Raw genomic sequence first — 25,169 nt, forward strand, 5'->3', positions numbered from 1 at the left:
AAGCATAATAAGCATGAAATTATGAACCATGCAGTACAGCAGAAAAACACAAACTGCAAAAGTATCAAAAAGTATAATATTTGAAAGCAGTCCTCCTATTGCCATTGCTCTGGCTTCAGCTGATGAGATGTAGAGCCTGCTTAATAGACAGGACTTCTGTCAGGAATCATGGCATGTTACTGACGTGACAGATAAAAGTGTATGACTTACAATATGCTATTTTATATGACTATAATAGAAATTATTTTGTTCTATGCTCACTTTCCTTTGTTCTTGTGAATCTGAGACTCAGTTCAAGTCATTCTTGGGATCCATGGCAAATTCCTAAGGCTCCTTCACATTAAAATATGTACTGAGGAAGGAACGTCTGAAAAGAAAAATGAGAACAAATTAAAATAGGCTCTTGGTTAAGATTTATATTAAACCATTCTGACACACTCTTTTTTATGTATTATCCACAGTTGCTTTGCCTTTCTCCTCCAGACATATTAGCCTACTCCTTCTTATTCAGCTTCTCGCTCTTCTTACTTAGGCTTTGGATTCTCCGAAGAGAATCCAAATAATCCAAATAATCATCCTCAGTGCTGAACAGCAAAAAATTTCCTATGAGCCTGGAGGACCTTCTCTGTTCCCTTTCATCCATCTGTATTATCTGCAACAGAAGTAGCAGTGATTCTAAATACGGAATTTCTGTAATCACTAACATTTTATAAATAATCTGTTTCTTCTTGAGATGGTTCTATTCCAGCAGCAGATATTCTGCTCATATTCTCCTCTGTTTCTGGCAAATTGTCAAGGATTTGGTATTCTTCAACCTGCAAATAAGCTCCCTTCCCCCATTTGCTACATTCATGGGTACTATTTTCTGTTAATCTCTTTTTAAAATGAGGTTTGTTAATGCTCATGTGCAGCATATAAGCAGGCAGCAGAATATCAGAATGTTAGCAGATAAGTGAAAAGGGAAGCGTTAATGATTTCTGTTTGCTCTTCAATAACTTTCACCTCAAAGTTGTGCAACTATTAAAAAAAACCCAACCAAACAAGACCAAAATGAAAAACAAAACAAAACAAAAAACCCCAAACAATACCAGAATACCTGAAGGCCATCACGCTCAGCACTGATCAGGCAATCATTAGCAGTCCCTTTGGGTAGCAATTTCATCACACTGAATACATTGTACTTGTTTCAAGTTGGAAATAAAAAAGAAAACATAATTTCTCTAGGTGAAACACAGCAAAAAATAGAGCAAATTAAAGAACTTTCCCAAAGCTCCTGCTGATGGGGTTAAAGGAATGAAAGGCAGGTATAAAAGGTAGAACATAATGGCCCTAGTTGTTGCCAGTATACAGTGACATCACACTACCATTTATAGCAAGGTTTTCAGCGAGTTTCAATGACTTCCCTTGAAGCAGATAAAGCAATTTTGAAACTACAAACTGTCTGGAAGTGAGACCTATCTGGCTGAACTTGTTATACATCTCTGCACACTGAAATATAGTCATTTTACTGGTAATGCAATAGGATGTGGTGTCTGTTCAGTTAAAGACTTTTTCTGTTAAAAAAAAATCCAATTAATAGTAGGAGGAGTAGAAATCACTGTGAAATAAAATGTTCAAGTTTTTTTTGCTTGGTTTTTTTTTCTCCACTACAGTGACCCAGGAAATGAATGATAGGAGGAAACAAGATCTCCACACCAGAGATAAAAGGCTTTTCCAATGAATGTAAGATGCTCATCACTACTTCTGGTGGTATTCAATTATTACAGCACATGATAAACAGATGATTCTACCATTAAGGGTGAATTGTTTAGGATTAGCAATTACATATGACAAAGTTATGTTTGATAAGATAGTGGGGAGATAGGGATGTAGCAAGATAAAAACAAATAGCTTGGCTCAATATTAAAGTACTTAAAATGATCAGATAGAGTGCCAATGTCTAGGTGTTGGCTGCATTGAAAAATAACCTCTGTTGAAGCAGCTGTATAGTTATATACAAGATAAAGAAGACTTTAAGTAAAAGGACTTAAACCAATCCTGCTCCTTAGGGATTTAGACAGTTTTCAGTCAGGCATGAACTGGCAGTTAAATTGGGTGAAGCTTGATGTGGGTGGTATGGATTGGCTAAAAGGTAAACACCTTATTTTCTTATCTTTGTCTACATTATACACTGACAGGGGAGGAAGAGCAGGGTCAAAACTCTTCAAGTATATAGCATTAACCTAGATTAAGCATTATTATTATTATTGTTATTATTATTATTAGTGTATGACACTGAAGCATAGAAATTAAGGATCAGTTTTCATCTAAATGTATTTTCCTAATAGCTAGGCCTTATTTTACTCAGTGATTATAAGAGTAGCTCTTAAATATAAGAATGAAAAAACTGTTCTGAGATCCTGGTTAACAAGCCAAAGAGTCTTTTCTCCTGTTTGACGGGCAAGAAGTTATCTCAAGCTTAGTCATGCAATGGTCTTAACTCCTTGTAGATTTAAAGCTGTGGTTTTATTCTTTCATCTATCTCACACAAGCCTTCCAGGCATACTTTGCAATCTTTCTTGTTCATCCAAACAATCAGGAAAAGAGCACAAGATAAGGTTTTCTGATGGGCAAAAAGAAACCAAGAAAAAGCTTGTCAATTCTCATACAATAATCTTATGTCAGGGGAGTACATATGCTTTTTCGATTAGGGTTTCTAAGTTCCTTTAAATGCACTAGCTATGTCCTATACAGTGATTAAGGGCTTCAGCAAATAGGGCCTGAGAGGCCTTATAACTTTCCAGTCTCCTATAAATGCATTTGCTTACTGATTTTTCTCTTATTTTCTCTATGTGTCTGTTGTCATCATCATTTTAATCCACTCTAGAAAGTCAGTCCTAAAGAAATGTCATTAGTGGGGGAAGGACTGAGCTAACAGCAAGTCTTATGCTTATTTCTGGTGAAGTGCTGCCTTGTTCCTAGCGGCGTCTGAAAGAGCCAGAGAGCCTGGGCTGAGTCTAAAGCTTTATTTTTTTGGATCTCAGTGAGCAATACTCAGTTTGTAATTATGTTTTGCATTAGAAATGCCAATATCCAAGCCAGGTGTAAATTGACACTGAAGAGTTATTTCTTTCCAGTGAGTTACTACATGAAACAAGTATAAGTTATTTGCAAGGTGTTTTGTACTTACTTAATCAGGAATAAATTGCTTGGCTTTTGTGCTATTTATTTCCATCAGGTGGCATGGGATCTAGATTTATGTTTTGAAGCATTGAGGGACTGTGTATTGCATTGATGAAGGCTTTAGACTGTTATGTGAAAGAAAAACAGTTGAAAAAATCCATGCTGCTGCCTGAATTATTACACATATCTAAATAATAAAGCCCCAGCCGTGTTTGCCTCCTGCCTGTAACTGCAACAAAAAGTACTTGTGATTTTAATTACTTAGAGCAAAATTCAAGTGGTTTATTAATACCAACATAACCCTAGGACAGAATTATAGTAATGTTTTATATACACTTGGGGGGATGCTGTTGGAAATAACATGCAAGGTATAAATCTGCTCTCCTGCTGCTTCTCAGTGGAAATTTAACCTGAGATCCAGACCTTCATCTGCTAGGAGTGGGAGAGGGTTAGACAAGCACTAACAGTCAACTCAGGGGGAGTTTCCTTGTTCCAGATCTCAGGAGAAAGTTTCTGCCAAGGGTGCAGAGGCTGGAGCCTGTCTGGAGGAGGTTCAGTGCAGTTGAGAGGGAGATGGATAGGCTGTCTCTGGCCCTCAGGTCCCTTGTGCTGTGACCATCAGGCATCTGCCCAGCTCCTAGCAAAGACCAGAGCATGCCTCATCCTACCGTAAGTGACGCCAGAAGCTGATGCTGCCCCAGGGTTATGCTAAGACCTTTGGGTGCCAGCCAAGGGAGCCTCTGATGGAGGGCAGCTGTCTCCCTATTATTCCTACTTCATATCTATGTGGCATACAGTGGATGGTTTGTGGAAATATCTGAGAAGGCTACTTTGTGTGACAGGAAGGACACAAATCAGCTGGATTCTCCAAAGGATTTGTTCTGGTGACCACAGTGAAGGGACCAAACTGCAGCTAAAGAATGAGTCTGAAAACTCTTTGCACAAGGACACGTTAACCCCTAACAACACATTGTAGGACAAGAAGCCTCCTTTTAATAGAAAACTGCATTTTTAGTAGCGTATTTTTTACTCTACTTGAAAGAAACAGGATCTGATGAGTTCCACTGCCCTATCCAGCACAAATGGACTTTTCTCACAAGAGGCAATTCCTTCTGTTTTTCTGGATTAACCTAACAGTCTTATTATTTCTTATTCCAATTATGTTTTGTGTTTGTGTTCTGATGTTTGTCTTTGACTTATGCTATCTGGCAGTCCTCACTTTCCTTCTTTATCTTGGATTTTTTTACCTGATGTTTTGCCCTCTTTTAGTTTTCCTGTGGATTCCTAGTTTAACATGACCCTCCCTCCAACTACTCTAGAAGCTAATATTTTTTGTTTGTCTGCATTCTAAATCTGTTTTCCTTTTAGCTGTTTTATTATTACAGTTTTATCATTATTGACAGTTCCAACACAGAGTGCATTGAATGCAATAACAAAGTTCCCATTAGTTCAAAAGAAATCAACTGAGTCATGGGAACGTAAAACCATGTGCGTAATCTTATTACAGATATCCCTGGTACTGTTAATTAATCATCCAGATTCATTCCCCAAAAGCATTAACCAAATCCAGTCTAGAAGTTGGAGGATTAAGGATAAGCAGTAAGAAGGCTTTATAGAGAGTTGTCCTGTTATTGTGTGAAAGTCAGGTCTTATAGCTTAGAATGACACATCTTTGGTGCTCACTGCCATTGTCACATAAGCATGGAACTCAAAGTTTCTACTCCAGCATTTTTAAAAATTGCCGTGACTATTTTAACAAGATCTGTAAAGATTTTGTAGTTTCTGCTTGCAAGAAACAGCATGAACCCACTATAACTTCTTTCATATCTCACTGCAAGAGAAAAGACAAGATCCACCAATGGATAATCACATCCCAAGGAAGGTTGTAGAAATTGTTGCTTTTTTGAAACCCTATGTAAATTGCAAATTCCTAAACGTTGGCAGGGATCAAGCTGACAAAGGATAAAAGCATAGCTTTAAAAGCATACAGAACCTCCACAAACAGCACATATATATCTTATGCCCAGGTGGGTGGCGAAAAAATAAGGTAGTAAATGTATTTAATTACTGTAGTAAATTTATGTGCCATAGTACAGTACCAGCTGAAAATAGAGAGGAGTATGAGAGTGACTAAGAGAAATCATAATTTTCTTCCTGTTTCTTTCCTGACCTCCTTCACAGATCCTAAGGGTGTAGTTCCTCTATATCTGCTGAAACCTAAGGCAATGTGTAAAACCTTCTCACCAATATCTCACCAGTATGTACAAAATATTTTAGAGATAAGCTGAATTTCCTATCTGAAGAATTAAACATGCAAAGTTTTTTGCTTATTTTAGATTAAATTCATCAAATAGAAAATATAATGTAACAATCCTGCCTTGTTTATCCAAAGTAAACTGTTGGAAAAAAGCCTTCCATTTTCCTCAGTCTCAGCCCTCTCTTGAAGGCTTCAACAAACACAATGTTACAGTCTAAGTAAAAGATTGAATTTAATGCAAAATATTTGGGGTAGATGATACTCTTCGCTGCCCATGCATTCATCTAATATGGCCACACTTAAATCTGTGGGATTATTCTAGTTTTGCATTGTTATGAATCTCCTGACTTTATCCATGGTCCTTCATATAAAGTACCTTCTTTCTGAAGGGCCAGAGCAGCCCTCCTAACTTTCCAGCCACAACCTCAAGCTGGTTTCCTGTCTTTAAGCCTGCTCTTTTAATCAAAACTCCCATGGCCTTGAACCAGCACAAAGGACTTACTCTTTATCTGTGGTGTTGCCCATGAATATCAGTCACTATACCTTTGCTGTAGGCTTTCATCTGACATTGCATTGTTCAGCAATGCACTTGTGAGGTTAAAATAATTCACTTAGTAAAGATGTATAAAACTGTGAATCAATTTATGAACATCTAGAGTATTAAGAGAGATACTTCTTAGTCTACAAAGCACTGTTTCACTGTCATTTCAAAAATTCATATTTTACATGTGATGCAAAGATTTTAATTATTCTTGTACTAGTGATAAACAGCAGTAATAAAATATTAACTTTCTGCACTAATAATAAAGGCATCATCTTCATTAAGAAAGGGTAATAGATTACAAATATTAAGCCTGTTAGATATACTCTGAGTGTTGAATAACAATAATGCTTGGATGTTCTCAGGACTTCTCAGCATAGGATCTCAAAAGCACGTGGAGAAAGTAGCCAAGTTTTATCCCAAGGTACTTGTGAGTAACTGGTGGCAGCAGCTCACTCAGGTCTGGTGTGGGAGTGGGAGGGTTGCACTGCCACTGCTCACTGCACACACTAGTGTGCTTTTAGATTTTACAATAAGCATTTCCACCCCAGCATTTTTCTCCCTTTCCCTTTTCCCAGTGTCTGAAGGGAGATACTCATCTAGAAAACAGGTTTATATTGCTGTCTCTTAATAAGATAGCTGGGACCCAACTATATTAATATGTGCCCTAATGGCAGCTGAAAGAAGTAAAAGGAAAAGCTCCTCCCAAAAAAGAGAAATAGCCAGTGGGCTCAAGAAAAACAACTGGCCTCAGTGAGAGTGGGAGACTGGAGTGATTAAGATAGCAGGATAGGGAGGATATAATTACAAAGCACGTGGTGCCAAAAGGCTCATCCTATATAATTTCTTTTAAATAATATCTGTGCTTGAAGGGGGAACTCATTGTGCCAAACTGATTGGTCTCTTTGAGGGCAATCAGCGCAGCTACTTGCTTTAAGCATTTCAGCAAGAGTTCCCAGGAAAATTAACCTCTTTTTCCAGAGATCTGACTTGCTGCTTCCTGAGAATTAACCCAGAAGCCCAATCTGCTGAACCTTACTTGGCAGGACAAACTTGGAAAATCTGAGGAGAGGCTGTGACATTATTTTTAATCCCCATCTCGAATTCTTCTGGACATAACACCATTATTGTGCACTCAGAAATTAAATCATAGAGCAAAGGGTCTGAGAGCTTGAGAGGCGCAGAGCTTCTGGACAGCTACAGCAAATTTACTTTGAAGCTGTAAATTGTGAGGTCTAGGACACTTCCAAAAGTCCCAGTACTAACTGTTAAGGGTTGTGATGGACATGAACAGTTAAAAAAGAAGGCACAATTGAATGGATTTTTCTGTTTGTCTGTGAAACTTTATAAGTGGATGTGGCATCCAGTTCATTCTGCAAGCTCTTTAGTATTGGCACTGGGAGGAATTTGACAAAGGAAAGACATGAAAGAGAAAAGACAATGCAAAGGAAAAAAAGAACCAAGGAAACACTGACAATAGAAAATAAGAAGAAAGACAAAGTGCAGAGTATACACAGGGAACAGGAAAGAATGTAGTTATTTAAAGTGTTTAAAATCAGTCTTCCTGGTGAAAGGGGAACACAGGAATCAGTCTGGATCTTCTTGCTCTTACACATCCTTGTATTTTAAATAGGCAGCAATTTTCTTCCTGGCAAATATCTGGTGAGTTATTTATGTAGGTTGAAACCCTCTCCATTTCACAGGCCATTGGGAGTGCTTAAAGCCTACCTAATCTTTGGTTCAAGCAGCTGGCAGCAAAATCTAAATTGGACAGATTTTGTGATTTTCATCCTAGAACACTGTCTGTAAAACCAGTGACTTGAAATACAGAATGTGTCTCCTCAGAAGTATCTCTACTGTTACTTTCTGAAAGATCTTTGGATGCCTCTTTTTCATCTCATCTCTTGTTCCTGTCCTGCCTCATACAAACTGGGAGGGCAGTGCATAGTTCTGTAAATATTCAGGTAAGAAGATGAAAAGAAATGTGATTCTGTCTTCAATTCCTGTGTTCTGTTTTTTGGATGTTTGAGGCCAGGAGCATGTACTTATTTGCTCAGACAGTTCTGAAAGAACTTTTTTTTTTGAGGACAAAAGATCCCCTCACAGACTGAATTTATTTCTTTTCTTTCTGAGTCAGAGTCTCAACAACAGATATTTTTTTAATCGTGTTTTTAGGTTTTACATATTTTCATTCTGTTTTATTCCAACTTTAGATATTTTTCACCTACTTTTCCTTCAGTGCTCAAAGTGTGAGCTACTGTCAAACATGATCTTCTGGTCTTTGAGTCTTTGTTAGAAGTCCTCCTGAACTGTGGTGTTTCAGGAGTAGAGGTTCAACTCAGCTTACACAATGTTTATGAGGGCAGAAAATGTGCACAACTACATTGAAATGCATTTCACATCCAGTGAAATTCACATCCAGTGCTTTACAAAAACAACTGGCCAGGAGTGGGCTGCTGGTGAAGAATGTTGAGGTGATGCTCAGTTATTTTTAATACTGTATGTATCTGAGGTAATGAACGGATTAAGAAGGTATTCTTGTACTGCTGCATTGTTGATGTTGATCATTGTGTAACAAGGTATTTTTTTGTGATTTGAGGAGATTCAGGTCTTGTAGTCAGACAGTGTCCCATATACAAATCCGCAAGGAAAAACAATTGCCACATAAACCCAGGAGGGTGTTAAAACTCTGAGATTACATCTAGTTTTTTTCTTATATTTTGAGGAACTCACCAGTATTATTTGAAATGCAGCTGTTCTGTATGCACAAAACCAGGAGAGCTTCTCATAAAATATTGGAAATAGTTAATATTTTATGAGACTTGGAAATAAAATCCAGCAGTGCCGTCTCCTCCAGTAATGCTTACAGCAGTTATAAACAGAAGGTTAGAAAAAATGAGAGGAAGATATTCTCACCGGGACTTTGCATCTATGTCTAGGAACTGTTGGATATATATTGTCATGTAGACAGTCTGCAGCCCTTATGGGCACCTCACATGTCACTGTTATCTGCAGCACTCTCTCTTCTGATCAGACTGGAAGAGACAGCATTCAGGTATAGATAGCAGTGACTCTACAGCAGAGGCTGTGTGGCGCAGTCTACTGAGCACCTTTGGCCAGGGAAGTTTGAATCCCTCCTCTTCCTTCCTCCTTCCTTTTACAGCCTTGTTCTGTGAATTCTAGACATGATGCTAAAAGTAACTGAACTATTTTGGAAGAGGGAAAATTGGAAAGACATTGTCCTTTCAGCTAGGTTAATATTGCAGAGAAAAACTGTATGTAAATTTGACAAAAATGTGACTTTGTTCTGAGTGGAGGTTGTGAATGTAGGAGGCTGCAAACAGAATAGTGGTGGATAGTCACCAGAGAGAGCATCTCAATGCAGATTTCAAAATGATTGCAGGACAGAAACCATTACTTCCGAAATAGCTAATATTTGAGTTGGAAATGTGCTTTTGACATCTGTGGTTTTGGAGCTTCGAAAGAGAAACAGATTATAAAGTTATTAGCTATTGCAGCCAACCAAAAGTAACACAGCAGTCAAGTAAAACAAACTCCTCATAAAGAGACTGATAATTATTTGTGGGCAATATTCACAAATTACTGCAAATATACTAGAGGAAAGGATAATTTTTTCCTGGAAGGTTGTGGCCAGTGTTGGTATAATGCATGTGTTTGACTCCTAGCACATGAATTCATTCTGGTATGAGATGGAGCCTGTTAGGAAATTGGCTACATGAGTAAAAGTCCACACTCCATTTCCTTTAAGGTTGCTAAGCACAACAATTATTGCCCTCAGTGGTAAGGCAAGCACATAAATTAATAAATGTCCTATTAATGAGTACACTAAACATGAAAATGTCTGAACTGGGAAAATACCAACTGTGTCTGTTAGCAACAGGGCATTGTGTTTCATGTTGGTTAAACAAACTGGCTAACAGGATAAAAATCAAAGGCTGTAGCACACATAACTGAGAATTTAGTTTTGTCTTGAATCTACCTTCCTTTGTAAATAAAGAATCTTTCAGGAAAGGGGTTATGATCCATAGCTTTAAAAGCAGTGTGATGCTGAGTATTAGCACACTTGTATAAAGGTTTATATGTACAAAACCAACCCAATTACTATAATTTTTTAATCTAAAATGAAGAAGGGTAGCCAACTCTAACAAAACTAGTTCCATCAAACTACAAAGTTTACAAATTCTTCAACCTGGGCAAATTCTGACTGCCTTATCCTGAATTTTTAATCTGACATTCCCTTTTTCACATCCTTGCTCTTGATTTGTAATGAAAATCTTCCTTCTCCAGTTTCCAAGGTTTGAGAGTTTCTCTCCACATTTGTAAGCTGTCCACAGCCCAGACATCCACCAGTTTTTTTGCCTCCTGAATACAGGAGTGGTGTTTTAAAGGTTAAAAAGACATAAATTTGACTTGAAAATTTACCCTGTGTTAATAAATTTTGCATTGCTTATACTGTAAGATGCTCACGGTAAATGAAATTAAATGTAATCCAGAAGTAAATGTGTTAAAGCTTGGGGAGGTAGGGATGCTGCAGCTACAGAAAGTAACAAGCCTGCTGCCAAATGCAGCTTTCACAGAAGAGTCCCTGGAACACAGTCCTCAGGCACCCTAGTCTTCATTAAATAAACACAACATTTTTTTCATTGTCATATGTGGCTGGTATTTTTATGCACAGTGTAAGAAAGGGGCCTAGTGTGGATCTCTGGTGTAAGTGTGTGTGCCTGTAAGGGCAGCAAGAGAAACCAGAGACTGTAAAAATACTCAGAGGTTGGAGTAGAGCAGAGCTGTATATGAATCAGCTGCACTTCACACATACATTGGGCAAAAGGTTTCCAAGAGCCCACAAGCAGTTGGATGTCCTCTCCCATGGTTGAAATCAGCCTTAGCTGGATACTGAATGTCCTCAATGGCTTTGAAACCTTCTCAGGGTGACTAAACTGAACACTGAGGAGTGGAAACTTGAGTGCTGTGGCTGTGCAAGGCATCATCAGAGGAGGAAAGAGGACAAGATGCCTCTTGGCTCTCCTGCAGCATCAGCTGCAGAGGGGCCAGCCAGCCACAGGAGAGACTTACTGCCATACACGTCTTTGACGTTTGAGTTCCAGGCTTAAATAAAACATTGGGAGCCTGAAATGTGTTAACAACTCTGCAAACCCTGAAATATTACACATGGTTAAAGTAACATGGCATCCAAAACCCCATTTTTTCTCTGTGACTTTCTATGTGAGCTTCACCACCCTCCAAGTAAAAGAATGTACTTACTGTGTCTTTTCTTTAACAAAGAAGAGAGCATAAGCCTTTTAGAAGGAAAGAATAAAAGTGCTCAGCAACAAAGACTTTTTAATGAATATACTTTTAATTCTTATGACCATCCCATTGATTACAAGTATAACCAGAAGAGAAGTCTGATTATACTTACGCAGCCATTTACTTCTGGGAAAAACTGATGACATCTGGATGTGAAGTGCTGATTTAGTGTTTTCCTCCTTATATAGCAGAGGCTGAGATGATCCTGGAAGATCTGCTCAGAGCAGAAGCCAGACATAGTTTTCCAGGTTCTGGTGTTACTTGTCACCTGAATCTAAGGGAGTCTCTTAAATTATGTGGCTGTATTTTAACTACCAGTCAGCCTGAAGTTTCTTCCCAAAGGCAGTGTAAAATAAGTTAGTCTTTTATAATGTGCTTTGAAATCATCAGATAACAGGCACTGCAACATTGCAAAATATTTCACGGACAGAACCATTTGAGGTGAAATCTGCCTCTTTTTACGTAACTTCTTTCAATAACCAGAAACCAATTGGACACTGAGACTAAATAGTGCAATGAAACAAGATGGACCCATGGTTCTCAAATGCTTACAATCTGTAACATCCCAGGAAGCTGAATTGATCAGACAATTCTACTAAAAAGTCTTGTAAATAACCATGAAAACCAGTAACCATCATTTGACCAAGCTGATATTTTGTAGTCTTAGCAGTAAGCACATGATTATTTTTTTCAGAAGAATCACTTTGAAAGCAGCCTAATGATTTTTGTATAAGGTTCATCCCAAAGGTTGCACAGAGGAGGCATAGGAAGTGTGAAACACCCTGGAGCTTCATCAGACTGCAGATCAGCTGATGAAACCCATGCAAACTAATAGTGTGGCTCTGACCCCTTGAGAAAGTTTGCCTCTTAAAGAACTTTCTAGCCAGCAGAAGTAAGGTGGTGTTTTCCCACGGTTTCCTGAAAAGTCTGTCAGGACTGATTTTCAATAGCTACTATTTATATAATTAAAGAATACTTTGGAATGTTTGTGGAGTATTGATGGCTGCCCAGTCTTGTTTGCAAAGTACACTCATTTTAATTTGACCAGATCTTAAGAAACGTTGAGTATTTGCACCCTGTCTGCTGACGCATCTCAGTTTGGAACCTCGTAAATCTGCAGAGTATTTTCATATCCATAGAAAAAATCACTAGGAGCAAAGGGTGCTTAGGTCACTGTGCTCAGCATCTTGTGAATTCTGGTGCTCTGCTTACAGTGATATAAATCTATTTTACATCTTTCATACTTATTCTTTATGGTGAGTTCTCTCCTGAATCCACTTGCATTGACTTGTTAATTAATGCCAGTTAGATTTTTGTGCTCTGACAGAGGGGTAGCTCTATCACGTGTTGTTGGTATGTCACGATTTGGGATCTTAAAATTATTGCTGAAAAAACCAAAAACACCATAAAAGGTTGGTACATACAAAGCAGCATCCAGTTGTGACATATGACATTTTACTAAATGTGTGTGGGTATGGACATACTTCATTTTGTGCCTTTTTGTGCCAAAAAGAAGTTGTTGGATTATGTTAAGAAAGCCTGTAGAGTATGTGACTGCAGGTGTTGGAGTATTATTGGTAAATCTATGGAGTATCTCATCTTGGCTGCTGGGTCGAGTTTTGGTCTCCCTCCAAAAGGATACAGCAGGAACAGAAAGGCTGTGGCGAGGATGGCGGAAATTACTAAAGGCACGGATGAAAATTGACCCAGAATAGTGTCTGGACTTGAAGGAAAACAAAGGAGGGATAATACTGAGTAAATAATGAATTGGTTCGGAGAGTGTAAATTCTCCTTTTCCCTTAGACAGTGCGAATAGAGCTGAGCAGAGCGCGATGAGCCAGGAGCCCTTTCCGTGCGGTGCAAGAGCCCAGCGCCAGCAGCCGGGGCCGGGATCGCGGCTCGCTCGGGGATCCCTGGCGCACCGGCGGGAGCGGGAGCGGTGACCGCAGCCGCATTACGGTCCCGGCTCCCTGCGACCTCCGCCGAGCCGGACCGCGGGGCCGGCGCCGTCCGGGGGCTCCGCAGCGCCTCTGCCCGCGGCGTCCGGCGCCTCCCCCGCCCCGACCCGGGGGGCGGCCCCGGGAGCCCTGGGGGCGGGCGGGGGGGCCGTGCCGGTGACGTCGGGTTTGCAGCAGCCCCGAGCGGCAGCGGGCGGGCGGGCGAGCCCCAGCCCCCGCCGCCCGGTGCTGCGGCAGAGGGCGGCGGGCCGGGAGCCGAAGCGGGGAGCGCCGCCGAAGAGGGCTCCGGCGGCGCCAGGATGTAGGCGCGGGGCGGCGGGGAGCTGCCGCCGGCGACGGGCTCGCCATGAAGAAGCATTCGGCCAGGGTGGCCCCGCTCAGCGCCTGCAACAGCCCCGTCCTCACCCTCACCAAAGTGGAAGGTAAACGACGTCGCGGCGAGCGGGACGAGGGTATCCCGGGGAGACCGGGTACCGCGACCGGGGATGCTCCGGGGCGACCGAGGCGGTGCTGGGGCGATGCCGGCGGCGGGGACTGCGCGACTCCTGAGCGGGCGGTGGAACCCACGGGGCGCGCAGCTCCCCCGCCGCCCGGCATCGCCGGCGCTTACCCCTGCCCACCTCTCTGCTCAGCCCCGGGGCTTTCCTCGCCCTCATTCCAAAGGCAGAGCATCTCTCCGGACCTCCCGCCGGGACGCGGGAGCAGCCCCCAAACCCGCGGGCAAGTATCTGCCGTGCAGGACCCTTGGCAGGAGGGAAGGAAGATGCTCGGCAGATTTGTTCTCCCGATGTGAGGAACGCAGCCCCGTGTTCCAGCCATCTGTTTGCCAATTCAGCTGCATGGTAGCCGTGGAGTTGGAGTCTTGTGGCCGGGGGGGATATAAGAGCCAAAGAGCAGTGGGGGCTGGCAGACCTTTAGGGACCACTGGGACCTTTGAAGACTTTCAGGGATCATGGCTGGGGACCTTGAAAAGGACACTGATGTGCTCAGAAGGGTTCCCTGGAGAAATCTGAGAGTGAGGAGCTGTTTTCTTGGGTATAAACCTGTAAGCCTTGTCCTGGAGATGGAGGGGTGATGCAAAGGCAGGGTGCAGGTCAGGGAGAGAAGCCTGTCTGAAGGATGGATACAGAGCTCTGTTCCTGAAGGAAGAGCAAAGGGAAAGCTGCTGGTTTGGGGTTTGATGTCGTTGGTTGAGAAAATGCTGTTGGTAAAAGAAAAAGGTTGGCCGGGGGAGTGGAAGGAGAAGAGGCAGAAAAGGGACGAGCAGAGTGAGGCAAACAGAAAGAACAGCTAAAAAAAAGGGAATGGTTGAATGGCAAGATGTAAATTGTGAATGTGAGACTCCAGAGAAAGCTCATGAAAAAGGAAAAAACTAATACTGAAAAACTGAGAAATTAATAAAGAAAAAGAAAAAATCATAGCAAAAGCTTCGTGGAGCAGAAAGTGAGAAAATGCAGAAATGTGCAAGAGGTGAAAAGGAACTAAAAGCAGCAAGTAAGAGTGGAAAGTAAGGGGTACCTGAAGGTTCTTATTTCAGTTCACAGAATATTCAGCTGTTGCATTCCCATAACATAAAAACCACCTACTGCAGAGATAGGAAAAGGGATCCCAGTTTTCTGATGGAAAGAGCAGGCCTGATCTTCATTACACTATAATTAGAATTTTAAAAAGCCCTTGGAGTTGACCCCATGCACAGTAGAGTGTTTCTCTCGAGGTTTGCATTGGAGGCTCCTCTGGGCTAGGAGCTCGCCTCCCTTTCTTTTGATGCACTGCACAAGCTCTATGAATCATAAATAATAATAACCTACCAGGTTCTAGCTTTGAAATGTGGGTCATCTCATTCCTCTTTTGCCAGTTCAAATACAGTTTATTACCTACCTTATATAGAAACAGAATGAGAGACAATCTTTCACTGTGCCATAAAATTGAATCCTTTCAAGCATTTCCATGTCTGCTCTGCATACCAGCTCTCAGATACCCTATTGCTGCCCACCAGGGACTTTGTTGACCTAGTTGGACTTTTCCTTCTTTACTTCAGGTTCCTTTTTCCTTTACCATCAGTGGCAAAAATCTAAATTGCCTTGATGGTGCCTGGAGTTTCTTTCCTTCTCTTTAACAAAACAGACTGGCTCTGTTTGAGAGCTTCCTTTTCCAAACCAATTGACAGCATTTCCTTTCAGGCTAACATTGACTAGTTTTGCCAGCTGGTGTTAAAGCCATAAAAAAATATGTAGTTATAGGCAAAAATAAAGTGAGACAGCTGGCACACTGTGGACTGCTGACTTCCCTTGTCCTGGCTGCCATACCTCTGGCAAAGATTTGCCTTCCTCTGGTAGTCCAAGTCCATTGCAAAGGCATAGACAATGCTAAGAGCAAGACAATAAAAACTTTAATCTGCTTCACAGTTAGGATTATTTTCTCCCCTATCAACCACCATCAAAGCATTTCAAGGATCTTTGGCAGAACCACTAGGAATATGTTTCATTCTGGGATGGTTAGCCAAGAGGAGCCTTTCATTGATATGCACTGCTGTAAAGCCCTCCAGCATTCCTTGTATTTTCCTGCCGGTGCAGTGACTTCTTTGCTTTAAAAGGAAGATAAGGACTTTGTGCCTTCAGAAGCGTGACTGCCATTTCGAATTATTTCGGAGATTGAATCATCAGTATGCTCGGAGCCTGCTGTACCAGCACTTTTAAAGACAACTGTGTCTACATGCATTGCTCAGGCAGGCAGTAATCATACCATGTGTTTTCTGTGCTGGTACCATTGTACACCCTTCATATTTTGAGAAATGTATGCTTGATGCCTGATTTGTGCTTGTTCTTCCTTCTGTTGTTGTTTTTCTCACCAATTTCTGTCCACACTGCCGTGGCCATTCCTCTCAGACCAGCCAGTTGACTAGTTTCACCCTATTTGTACATGAAAGCACAGTGTGCTTTGAGGACTGACTTCTCTTCCATGTGAAGGTAAATATCTCCATTCTTGCTCTGCATCTTAAGATCTTCCAGAGACAGGTAACATCAGCTTTGACAAAGAACTGCAGAACAATCACCACACCAGAGAAAACACATCCTCCACTTAATTAGCCCCTAATAGGAGCTGCTTATTCCCAGGCTTTCAGCACCAAGGAAATACTATTGCAGGCTCCCCTGCAGCGCATTTCCTCTGCACTGTTCTGTCAGGAATGAGTGACTGGTGATATTCCAAACTGAGTTGCTGTGGAACCAGATGAACCACATGTTCAGCTGGAGTAACCCTGCCTGCATTGCTGGAGTTGCAGGGAACTTGTATAAGTATGAATGAGAAATAAATTTGGCCTTTAGTACCTTTGCATGCCTGCAGGGAATTCATCACAAGCATATCAACACTGTAATCGCTTTAATAATAAATCTTTTTCACTTCTTTAGCAAGCACAAACCAAAGATCCCAAGCACAGCAAAAACTTCCATGAGTAGCAGTCAGCTTCCTTAAGAGAGGAGATTCTTATTATCCTCATTTTGCAGATGGAGCAGCTGAGAAACTGCAGAATGAAGCAACTTGCCTAAAAACAAGGAGCATATTTTTGACAGACCAGGCAAGAAAGGACCTGCAGCAGATAGGAATGGACCCCCAAACTTTCCACACATATCTTTGTGGCCATGAGAGGGCCATGAATGGATGCAACAGGGGTCAGAGAAGCCTTAGTTTATTGAAATCAGTGACTAAAGCTTTCTTTTTTGGGAAATAAGCTCAAATGCTGCATAAATACATTTCTGAATATATACTGTGTAACTATTAGCAGCATTTTGTTGGTGGCATCCAAAGTTTTTGGTAGTCAGGCAATGCTTGTACGACTGAGCACCAGGGCAGGCTGTGTAAACATCTCACCCAGGACTTCACAACTGTAGAAACAATATTTGGTGGCCACTGGTCTTTTTCCCATGAAAGCCATACATGACAGACTATGCAGTGCTCATGCATGATAGAAAACAGAAGCAGCTGGTGAGCAAGAGAGGCTGGTGTTTTGGGGGCTCAGCCAGGGCTGTGGGTGTGCTCCCCCACTGAAGCAGCCTTGGCAAGGAATTTGTGTTGGGTTCTGCATGGAGGACTTGACTTTGGAAGTGTTTGCTTCTGCTCAGGGATAAACCTCTCTGCACAGGGGACAGTGTTCAGAGTGAGCAGTAGGGCCCCTTAACCCACCCGGTTCTTGCTCCTTAGCTATGGTAGCAGTTTTCTCCTTCTCCTGAGCAGAACTGGTGAAGGTGATGGTGACAAACTCACATGGATGGGGGTTTTAGGTTTGCTGTGTGTCTGCTTCTCCCTTGGACCTACCAGCATGCACCCCATTACCGCAGGATAATGTCACTTACTCAGCTGACAGAAAAGCAGTGCCTTCTTCCGTGGGTACTGAGTGTTAAGTACACATGGACAGTAATTACACTCTGGCTTTGGCCCAAGGCAGCTTTTGCCCAATTTTTTTATTCCTTGCAGTATTTTCAGTTAGTACAGCAGCATACTTGAGCAGATAGCCAAGATCTTGTTCCAAAGGCGTGAGGAGTTTCTTGTTGCATAACACCTGGCTCACTTCCCAAATGGCACCATGCTTTCTTAGGCTTTAAGCAGCCTCAAAATGAGCTGCTCTTAGCTGTGCTAGCTTACTCACTGGGGAGTCCCTCTAGCTGATCATGTTCCCGTGGTTATTTTCTCTACTATCTTGCCTGTGCAAACTCATGAGTTATAGGTTTGGAGGTGACCCATTACTTCTGCACTGTGTCCCCTCCTCAAATGATACAAAAATAAAATAAGACCACTTTGATGTTACTAAACTAATGCCAGAGCAGGAGTTTTAGTGCATCACAAAGCAGAAAGAGGAGTTATTAAAGATTTATCTAAGCTTCCTTACTTTAGTGGCTGAAATGAGACAGTATGTACACACAATGGACGAACTGTAGTTTTCACTTAAAATGATAGAACTTAAGAATGACAGCATCCATTGGATCATCTTCTCACTCCTTCCGTAGATCACAGACCATTACATTTCACCCACTTATCCCTAAATGAAGTAAGGTGCCTTTTGTAGTCATCTTGAATCAATTTAGGCATTTGCTTTCAAAAAATAAGCAGATTACTAATCCACCTATTTAATTATAGGCTTTCCCATGAGAAGTTGGAACAAGAACCAGTAAAAAATAAATATGAAATCACCAGAATGCATTATTCACTGTCTCCTGTATTTTAATTTTATAAATCTTGTAAAAGGAATTTTGTCCTTCTTTCCTGATGGCTGACAATCGTAAACAGTAGGATTTGTAGCTCAGTGTAAGAGCCAGAGTTCCAAAAAGACTCCTAGTTCAACATAAAAGTCTAAGTTAGCTCAACATGTATTCCCCAGCAATTTCCCAGCAACAAGGCTCATATATAGGATTATTTGTGTTGTTGTTTTCCTAGCACATTATACTCAGTACAGCACATTCACTTACGTAGTAAGCAGCTCTCTCCGCTTGGCTGGAGTGCCACTGCCAGCCTTTAGTCCACAGCCTAGTTAATCTTTGTTAATTATAAACTGTGAGATGCCGCTGCAGACCTGGATAGCATCCTGCAGAAGCAGGAATTTGGCCAATGAAAGAGTAGGTTCACTTTGTAATCTTCACTGAGCTTTGCTGACAGCCACTGCAGCATAAGATCAAAGGCAACAGGAAACAAGGTGTTTTCAGCAGTGCAGAGCTGGCTTGCCTCTAGGCAGAGTTGCCCACCATCTGTTGGAGAAATCAGGTACCTGATCTCCCATGTTAGCTGCCTGGTTCCAAACACATGGATCTCCTCTATCTGGACATAATGCAAGGGTACCCAGCCTGGAAATTTTGTGAGCCCTACTCAAGGCATGAATTTTGACACAAGATCAAGCACCCTTTGGTTATACAAAAGTTGTGTGTTGGCTCTTCTGGAAGTATTAGGTATATATTTAGTTCAGTTTCACTACTTCTGACCCTAAGCCTCCTCAAACCCAAACAAGTGTGAACCCTGTAAGTCTTGTCATTCAGTCATGAAAAGCACAGAAGTGAGGAGGTAAGAGCTCGAAATGCCTTTTCCACAATCACCTCAAATTCCCTAGCACAACTCTCAGTAAGGATAATATTTAATTTGTGACTGAAAAAGGCATGAGTCTGTCTTCTGTAGCTGACTGAAACAAGTGAGGAATGGTGGGTTGCAAAAGCCTTTCTCACTGCAAAGAGGATGAGGCAAGTATCAGAGAGAAAATAGAAACTAGAATTTTTGCATGCAATGTATTTTCACATGGAGTTACACTGAGTACCTCAGTGCCCACATGGGCCTAGCCAAACCTGTCTTTTTTTAAAGGAGACTCAGCTTTTGATGGGTGTGCTGCTGAGAGGTGAGAAGACATCTCTTCTTCCTTCCAGGAGATCACTGAGTAAATCATGTGGGGACTTGTGTGGATATATGTGCATTACTCCAACCACTGTGAGCACACTCAAGTCCATGTCAAGTCCCCTCTAGTATCTAGTTATTGCTTGACAGAGAACAGATGATCCAACTATCTTGATCTGAACTTAGGACCTAAGAAATGCGTTGTGTTTGAGGTTCAGTAGCAGTTAAACCATTAGCTTCTAGGAGAAAAATCAGATGGAGTTGGAATTCACTATGGAAGAAACCAGTAGGCTATAGGAGAGTCTAAAACTGTGCTTACTTGAAAGCCAGGCAGCTCTGAGTTTTTGAAAGCTCCTCAAGAGTGAAAGAACGATGGCTTGTTTTTGATAAAGTGCAGTCAGCAGTGCCTCCACAGTTAGCATGAATTCACTTATCTCCTGTATATAGGCACTGATATAAATGTGCTCTTTATATTAGCATGTAAGTAATTGAATTCCCTTGGAGATAAAACTATTACTCAAGAAAGATATGTAGCACTCAAATGCCTGGATAATTATTGCAGTAGCTTCCTGCAGAGATTCCAGACTAGTTCTTTACCATCTCTCAACCCTTTGTTCAGTCCGAAATATGAACAGACTGATCAAAATTTGCCCAGAATACAATTTTTCTCATATCTGATTTTTGTTCTAATAGCAGTTGTGCTTCCATAACCCCTCAAAGTAAGTGGTGAAACTCCCAGTGACCTCACCTGGTGACTCACTGTAAGATTCAATCCAATTTTTATTCAAGAATGGAATGCAGAATAATACCAAAAACACGTAACTTATAATCAAGGGTTACCCCTTGCATGTGGTTACTTTCCAGTCCCACAATGCTGCTACTGTAAAAAAGCACCCAGTATCTTCCATTTTCACTCTGAATTCTGGTCATGAATTCTGATTAATAATAAGAAGGACAGTATTTAGGGGAACTCCTCACCTCATAAAATTCAATGTAGAATATCATAATCAGGCCCATTTGAATGCAGCACTTTTAATGGAATTTCAAGGCAGTTGCCTCTGAAGATGAATTAAATGGATTAAAGTCCAAATTGCTGCAGTATGAAGTTGATAACTTTTCGGTCCTCTTTATATATCACTAACAGGAATTAGAATATGTATTTTGCAGAAAGCCTTTCTGGCACATTTGACAGAGGCAGAAGGGCATATGTATGCTAGGGAGGAGAATTTGGCATGTCTTCAAAAATATGTGGAGATTATTTAATTCCAGCTCTTAGTGGGTTTAGATATAATATTTAGCACAGGATAAAACAGGAATTAGTATATATTAACCATCAGTGATAAAACCCACTATATCTGTGAATTATACTTCAGGATATGAGAATACCTGCTACAAGAAATTTAGGCTTATTTGATACAAATCAAGCTATTTGGATGATCTGGTGATATCAGTAATATGGGACAGATTTCCACAGATGAGAATCACCTTGATTGTCAATGAACCAAAAGTCCTATTTTCTACCCTGCTGGAATTAAAGAAAGAGGATCAGACAAGTTCGAGTTGCCTGCATAGATTATTGTAACACTTTAATAATTAGTTAATTTATGCTAAGAATTTCAGTAGCAGAAGAGGGACTGAACTCAGAATGCTTTTTTCTAGGTTTGTGGTTTTGTTCATGCAATTTTCCCTATTTTCATATACCTATATCCCTTATTCTGCATCCTCAAGCAGATTCAAACCTTCTGACCTAATAGGTTAATACCCTAGGTTTGTTCTTTAAAATAATTCTATTGTGGACTTTAAAACTATTATCTGTATTAATTTATTCTAAATTTAGTAATTCTATTTAATGATCAAATTAAGTAAAATTATTTTAATCTCATACTGTAAGAGCAAATATTTAAAGAAAGCACTTTAAACTTTTCTCAAATAGCATCTGAAAATCCATTTGTGCAATGCTGTGTTGACCAAATATTCTAATTTAAAAACTGATTTAATAAGGTTTTATGGGGTTTTGTCATTTTTCCATTGTGATACATTAATTGATATTCAATAAAAAATAGAGTACTGATCTTCTAGATCTTCAGCCCCAACCATGGTTGGAAAACTGGGGAACTGTTAGCAAACCCAAAGTCATTCTAGTGCTGTGTTACAGTCCCACACACCAGCCACCCACAGGGACTCACAGCTTTCCTGTAGGAATCCAGGAGCAGCTTCCTCAAAACTCCCACGCAGCTGCCATATGGGCCTGACCAAAAGTCCATTGGGTCCTGCCTCCAGCTTGGTGGAATTGAACAGGAACATGTATTTTCTAGCCATTCATCTCTCACAGTGTGGGTGTGCTGAGAGCTGCAGCTTGCCCAGATGTAGAAAAATATTTTTTCTGCTTTGTTCCTAGCAATTTTTGGCAGTTATTTCGTTTTTTTCGCTTCTCTTGAAGACTACCCTTTTCTACAGAGCATCCTGTGAAGAGCTCACAGTCCCTGGTGGCCAGAGCCCATCACCAAGGTGCAGCATGTGGGTTTGTTTACTCCCACCTGCGCCTCTTTATCAGCACACTTCTCCATCTGCCCATGCGTGACCCAGTCACATTGTCCCTCATCCCTGCAGCTGGCCACTGCCCTTGCTGACCTGCCTGGCTTCACATCATTAGGAAACTTTGTCACCTTTGTCACCTTGTGCTCACTCCCATGGTGAGGTAGCTGTGGTTAATGGTGAAGTGCAGCTCCCACCACAAACCTCTGCAGAGCTTTGGCCACTTCCCCCTTTGCTGTATATACTCCTCATTGGTTTCCTAATCTTGTACTGAGCCTTTTATCCATTCCAGCACTTTCCCTGTCTGCCTATTTTCTGTAAGGTTCTTTGGAGTAGGATTTTTTCAGGATCCTCTTCACAACCTGGAAAGGGTAGCTGCCTCTCCTTATACCCATGTGCCTGTTAACCACTGTCAGAGAGCACTGGTGAGGCTGCAGGATGAATCATCCAGTCTGCCCAGCACATAATGCTGTCCTTTATGCTGTCTAAGATGTCCATCCTAACTATTGCTCGCTCTCCTTAGCACTTACCACTCTGTTCCAAAGCTGAGTTGGCAGATAAGTGGCTGAAACCTTTCTTTCAAAAACTGGAGGTGGAGTGTGTGCCCCTCTTCAGTGGCTCAGTGCATAGAGCAGCCTTCCAGCCCTCTGCTAGGAGCAGGAAATCCATGTGCCAAAGAGAGTGTCCACAGGCCCTCCAAGGCCAGGGGGATTCAGCTAGCAGCAAAACTTGTTGTCTCAGAATAGAAAACATCCTTACTTATTAGGAAAGCATAAATTCAGGATGTTATTTGCCCAGAGGAGAAAAAGTGAGGCCCTAGCCTTGTTCCAGTGACTGCTTTAAATACAGAATGGAGATATTTCTTGGAGATGACTCCTAAAATGAGAGATGGGACCTCTCAAATGTGTCTTTGAATCCTGACAGAGTCTGGGTTTAAGAGAGGCACATGGGTATTAGGAGTCATGGTCCTTTGGCATGCCCATGAACAGATTCTTTGGCATCTGATGAGCTCTAGTGGGATTGTGAGGAGGTTACAGCTGCTACAAGCAGCTTTGGCAAAGCTAGAGCTAATTTGGAAAATGAGGGAATGTCCCTTGATGCAGAAGTAGGTCTGTGCGTGCTCTCATTACAACTGTGCAGGAAGGTTGATACGTGGAGATTACTGGCTTCAGAAATAAAATATTAACAGTTTCTCAAAACCAGACACCAGGATGACCTGTGAAAGGAGAGGCCATCACTGACAATGGCACAAGAAAGGTGCAGTAGGTACTGGGTGGTCTGCCAGGCAACAAGTGAGTCCCTGAGACGTCACTCTTTCACCTGACTGACTGCGAAGAAAATGCCTGGGCAACAGATCTGAACAAATATCAACATTTCAGGTTTAGACAGATACAGTGGTAATTAGAGATGTAAATCACTTAATGAATTTGGTATTTCATCTTCTCTTCACAGGATGATGCCTCAGCTGGTTTTTAACAACTTGGTTCAAAAATCTTGAACACCTTAATAATGCATGGTTAGTGTGGTAGGAGCAGGGTAAAAACTGTGGTAGGCAGGAAGGGGATAAAAACAAAATTTGAGGAGTTTGTGAATCTGCTACTGGGGCAAAGAATATTGGGTTTCCAGGAGACCACCATCAGAAGCCATAGTGTGTGTTCTCAGGTATGCTGGCACTAATTGTCTCCCGCTGATCCCTCCATGTAGTAAATACTGGGTGAAGAAGTTGCACAGCATTCAAAGCTGTGAGAATGTGCCTTGGGAGTATCTGGCCCTGATCCCTCTGCATGACACAGATTTCTAGAGCTCTAACCACACTGAGGATCAGGCACTGTCTCACAGGACTTCCTTCAGCTCCTTCTCCCCTCTTTATGATAAGCATATATTTTTGAAAGCTTTACAGACTTGTTCTGCGCAATGCTCAAGCAGTTACAAAACATTTGACAGGCTGGCAAAATGGAAATACCTTCAGGATGTCTCATTTATAATTGTCAGCAAGACCTGTGAGGGTTGTCCTTTTTTATCAGAACTTTTTTCCAGAAGCCTGATTTAAAGAACTGTTTAAGAATTTGCTTACTTTACATTCCTAGCCTGGGGAACCTGGAAGAGTTGAGCATTATCATTAGGTACATGTTTTGATCCCAGTAGGCAGGACCTTAGTCTGTAGGGGTCATTTTCTTACTCTGAAGGGTTGGAAAGGCCACCCAGCACTTGTGTAATGCTTCCCTCCCTGATTTGCTGACTAGCTGACAGCTGCTAAAGCAGGTCATTGATGACAGCTAAATACGTTCCTGTGCACTGCACAGCTCTGGGTCCAGCAGCGCTGTCTGTGGTGGCTTTACCCTCTGTTCCTGACAGCAGCCGTGGAGAGGTGGGACTCATCTCACCCAGCTTCAGACACCCACACCAGAGACACCTACTTCCAGCTTGTCTCCCCAGACTGTTTGGAGCTGGTGGAGAGAAACAAGCACTCAGAGGGAGTGATTCATCTGGCTCGTTTTAATCATCCACTTTAGGAGGAGATAAATCGTGCTATGGAAATGTCTTTTTTCTGTCTACTAACTATGCAGAAAGTGTAAATCACTGTCTCAGATACACAAGTCGGCACGGCAGATGTCTCAAACTAAGAAGATGAATGCCACCCTTGGTTTTTATCAGTATTGTATTTTTAATACACACATTTAGGTACAGTGTGGTCCTACAGTAAGCCCATAGCTGTCTACCTGTGCACAGGACTCTTAAGACTCTTGTACAGACTTTAGAACAGGCCTGGACGGCCTATTTAAAGGTGTTACCTTTAATGGTTTAAAGGTTTAGTGCTTTTCCATGCCTCCTTTGCTTCATGGTCTTTGGCTGGGTCTGTGGAGTAAATAGCTTGGGTGTAGGTGGCCCTTGCTACAGATATCCAAAGTCACCTTTAGGGGGGTCTTAGCCATAATAGAAGAAACAGAAGAACATCTGTTTTTCTGTTTTCTGAGGCTAATGGCATTGGCACTAGCTTTGGACATTATTTCCTTCCTTTGTT

The 25,169-nt window shown here is 41.6% G+C and overlaps 1 protein-coding gene across 2 annotated transcripts in view; it reads left to right on the top strand.

Annotated features, from left to right (window-relative positions):
• Positions 1-25,169, top strand: part of SLC35F3 (solute carrier family 35 member F3) — a 162,370-nt gene that overhangs the window by 88,550 nt on the left and 48,651 nt on the right. Inside the window, exon 1 of one of the 2 annotated variants that reach the window (XM_030946382.1) lies at positions 13,593-13,668. The exons of the other annotated variant lie outside the window; for it this stretch is intronic. Coding sequence (XP_030802242.1) covers positions 13,593-13,668 — 76 coding nt within the window. Of the gene's footprint in view, positions 1-13,592; positions 13,669-25,169 lie in introns of those variants that run through there. 2 annotated transcript variants of the gene reach the window in all.

Source organism: Camarhynchus parvulus, chromosome 3 (assembly GCF_901933205.1).
Source record: "Camarhynchus parvulus chromosome 3, STF_HiC, whole genome shotgun sequence".
NCBI lineage: Eukaryota > Metazoa > Chordata > Aves > Passeriformes > Thraupidae > Camarhynchus > Camarhynchus parvulus.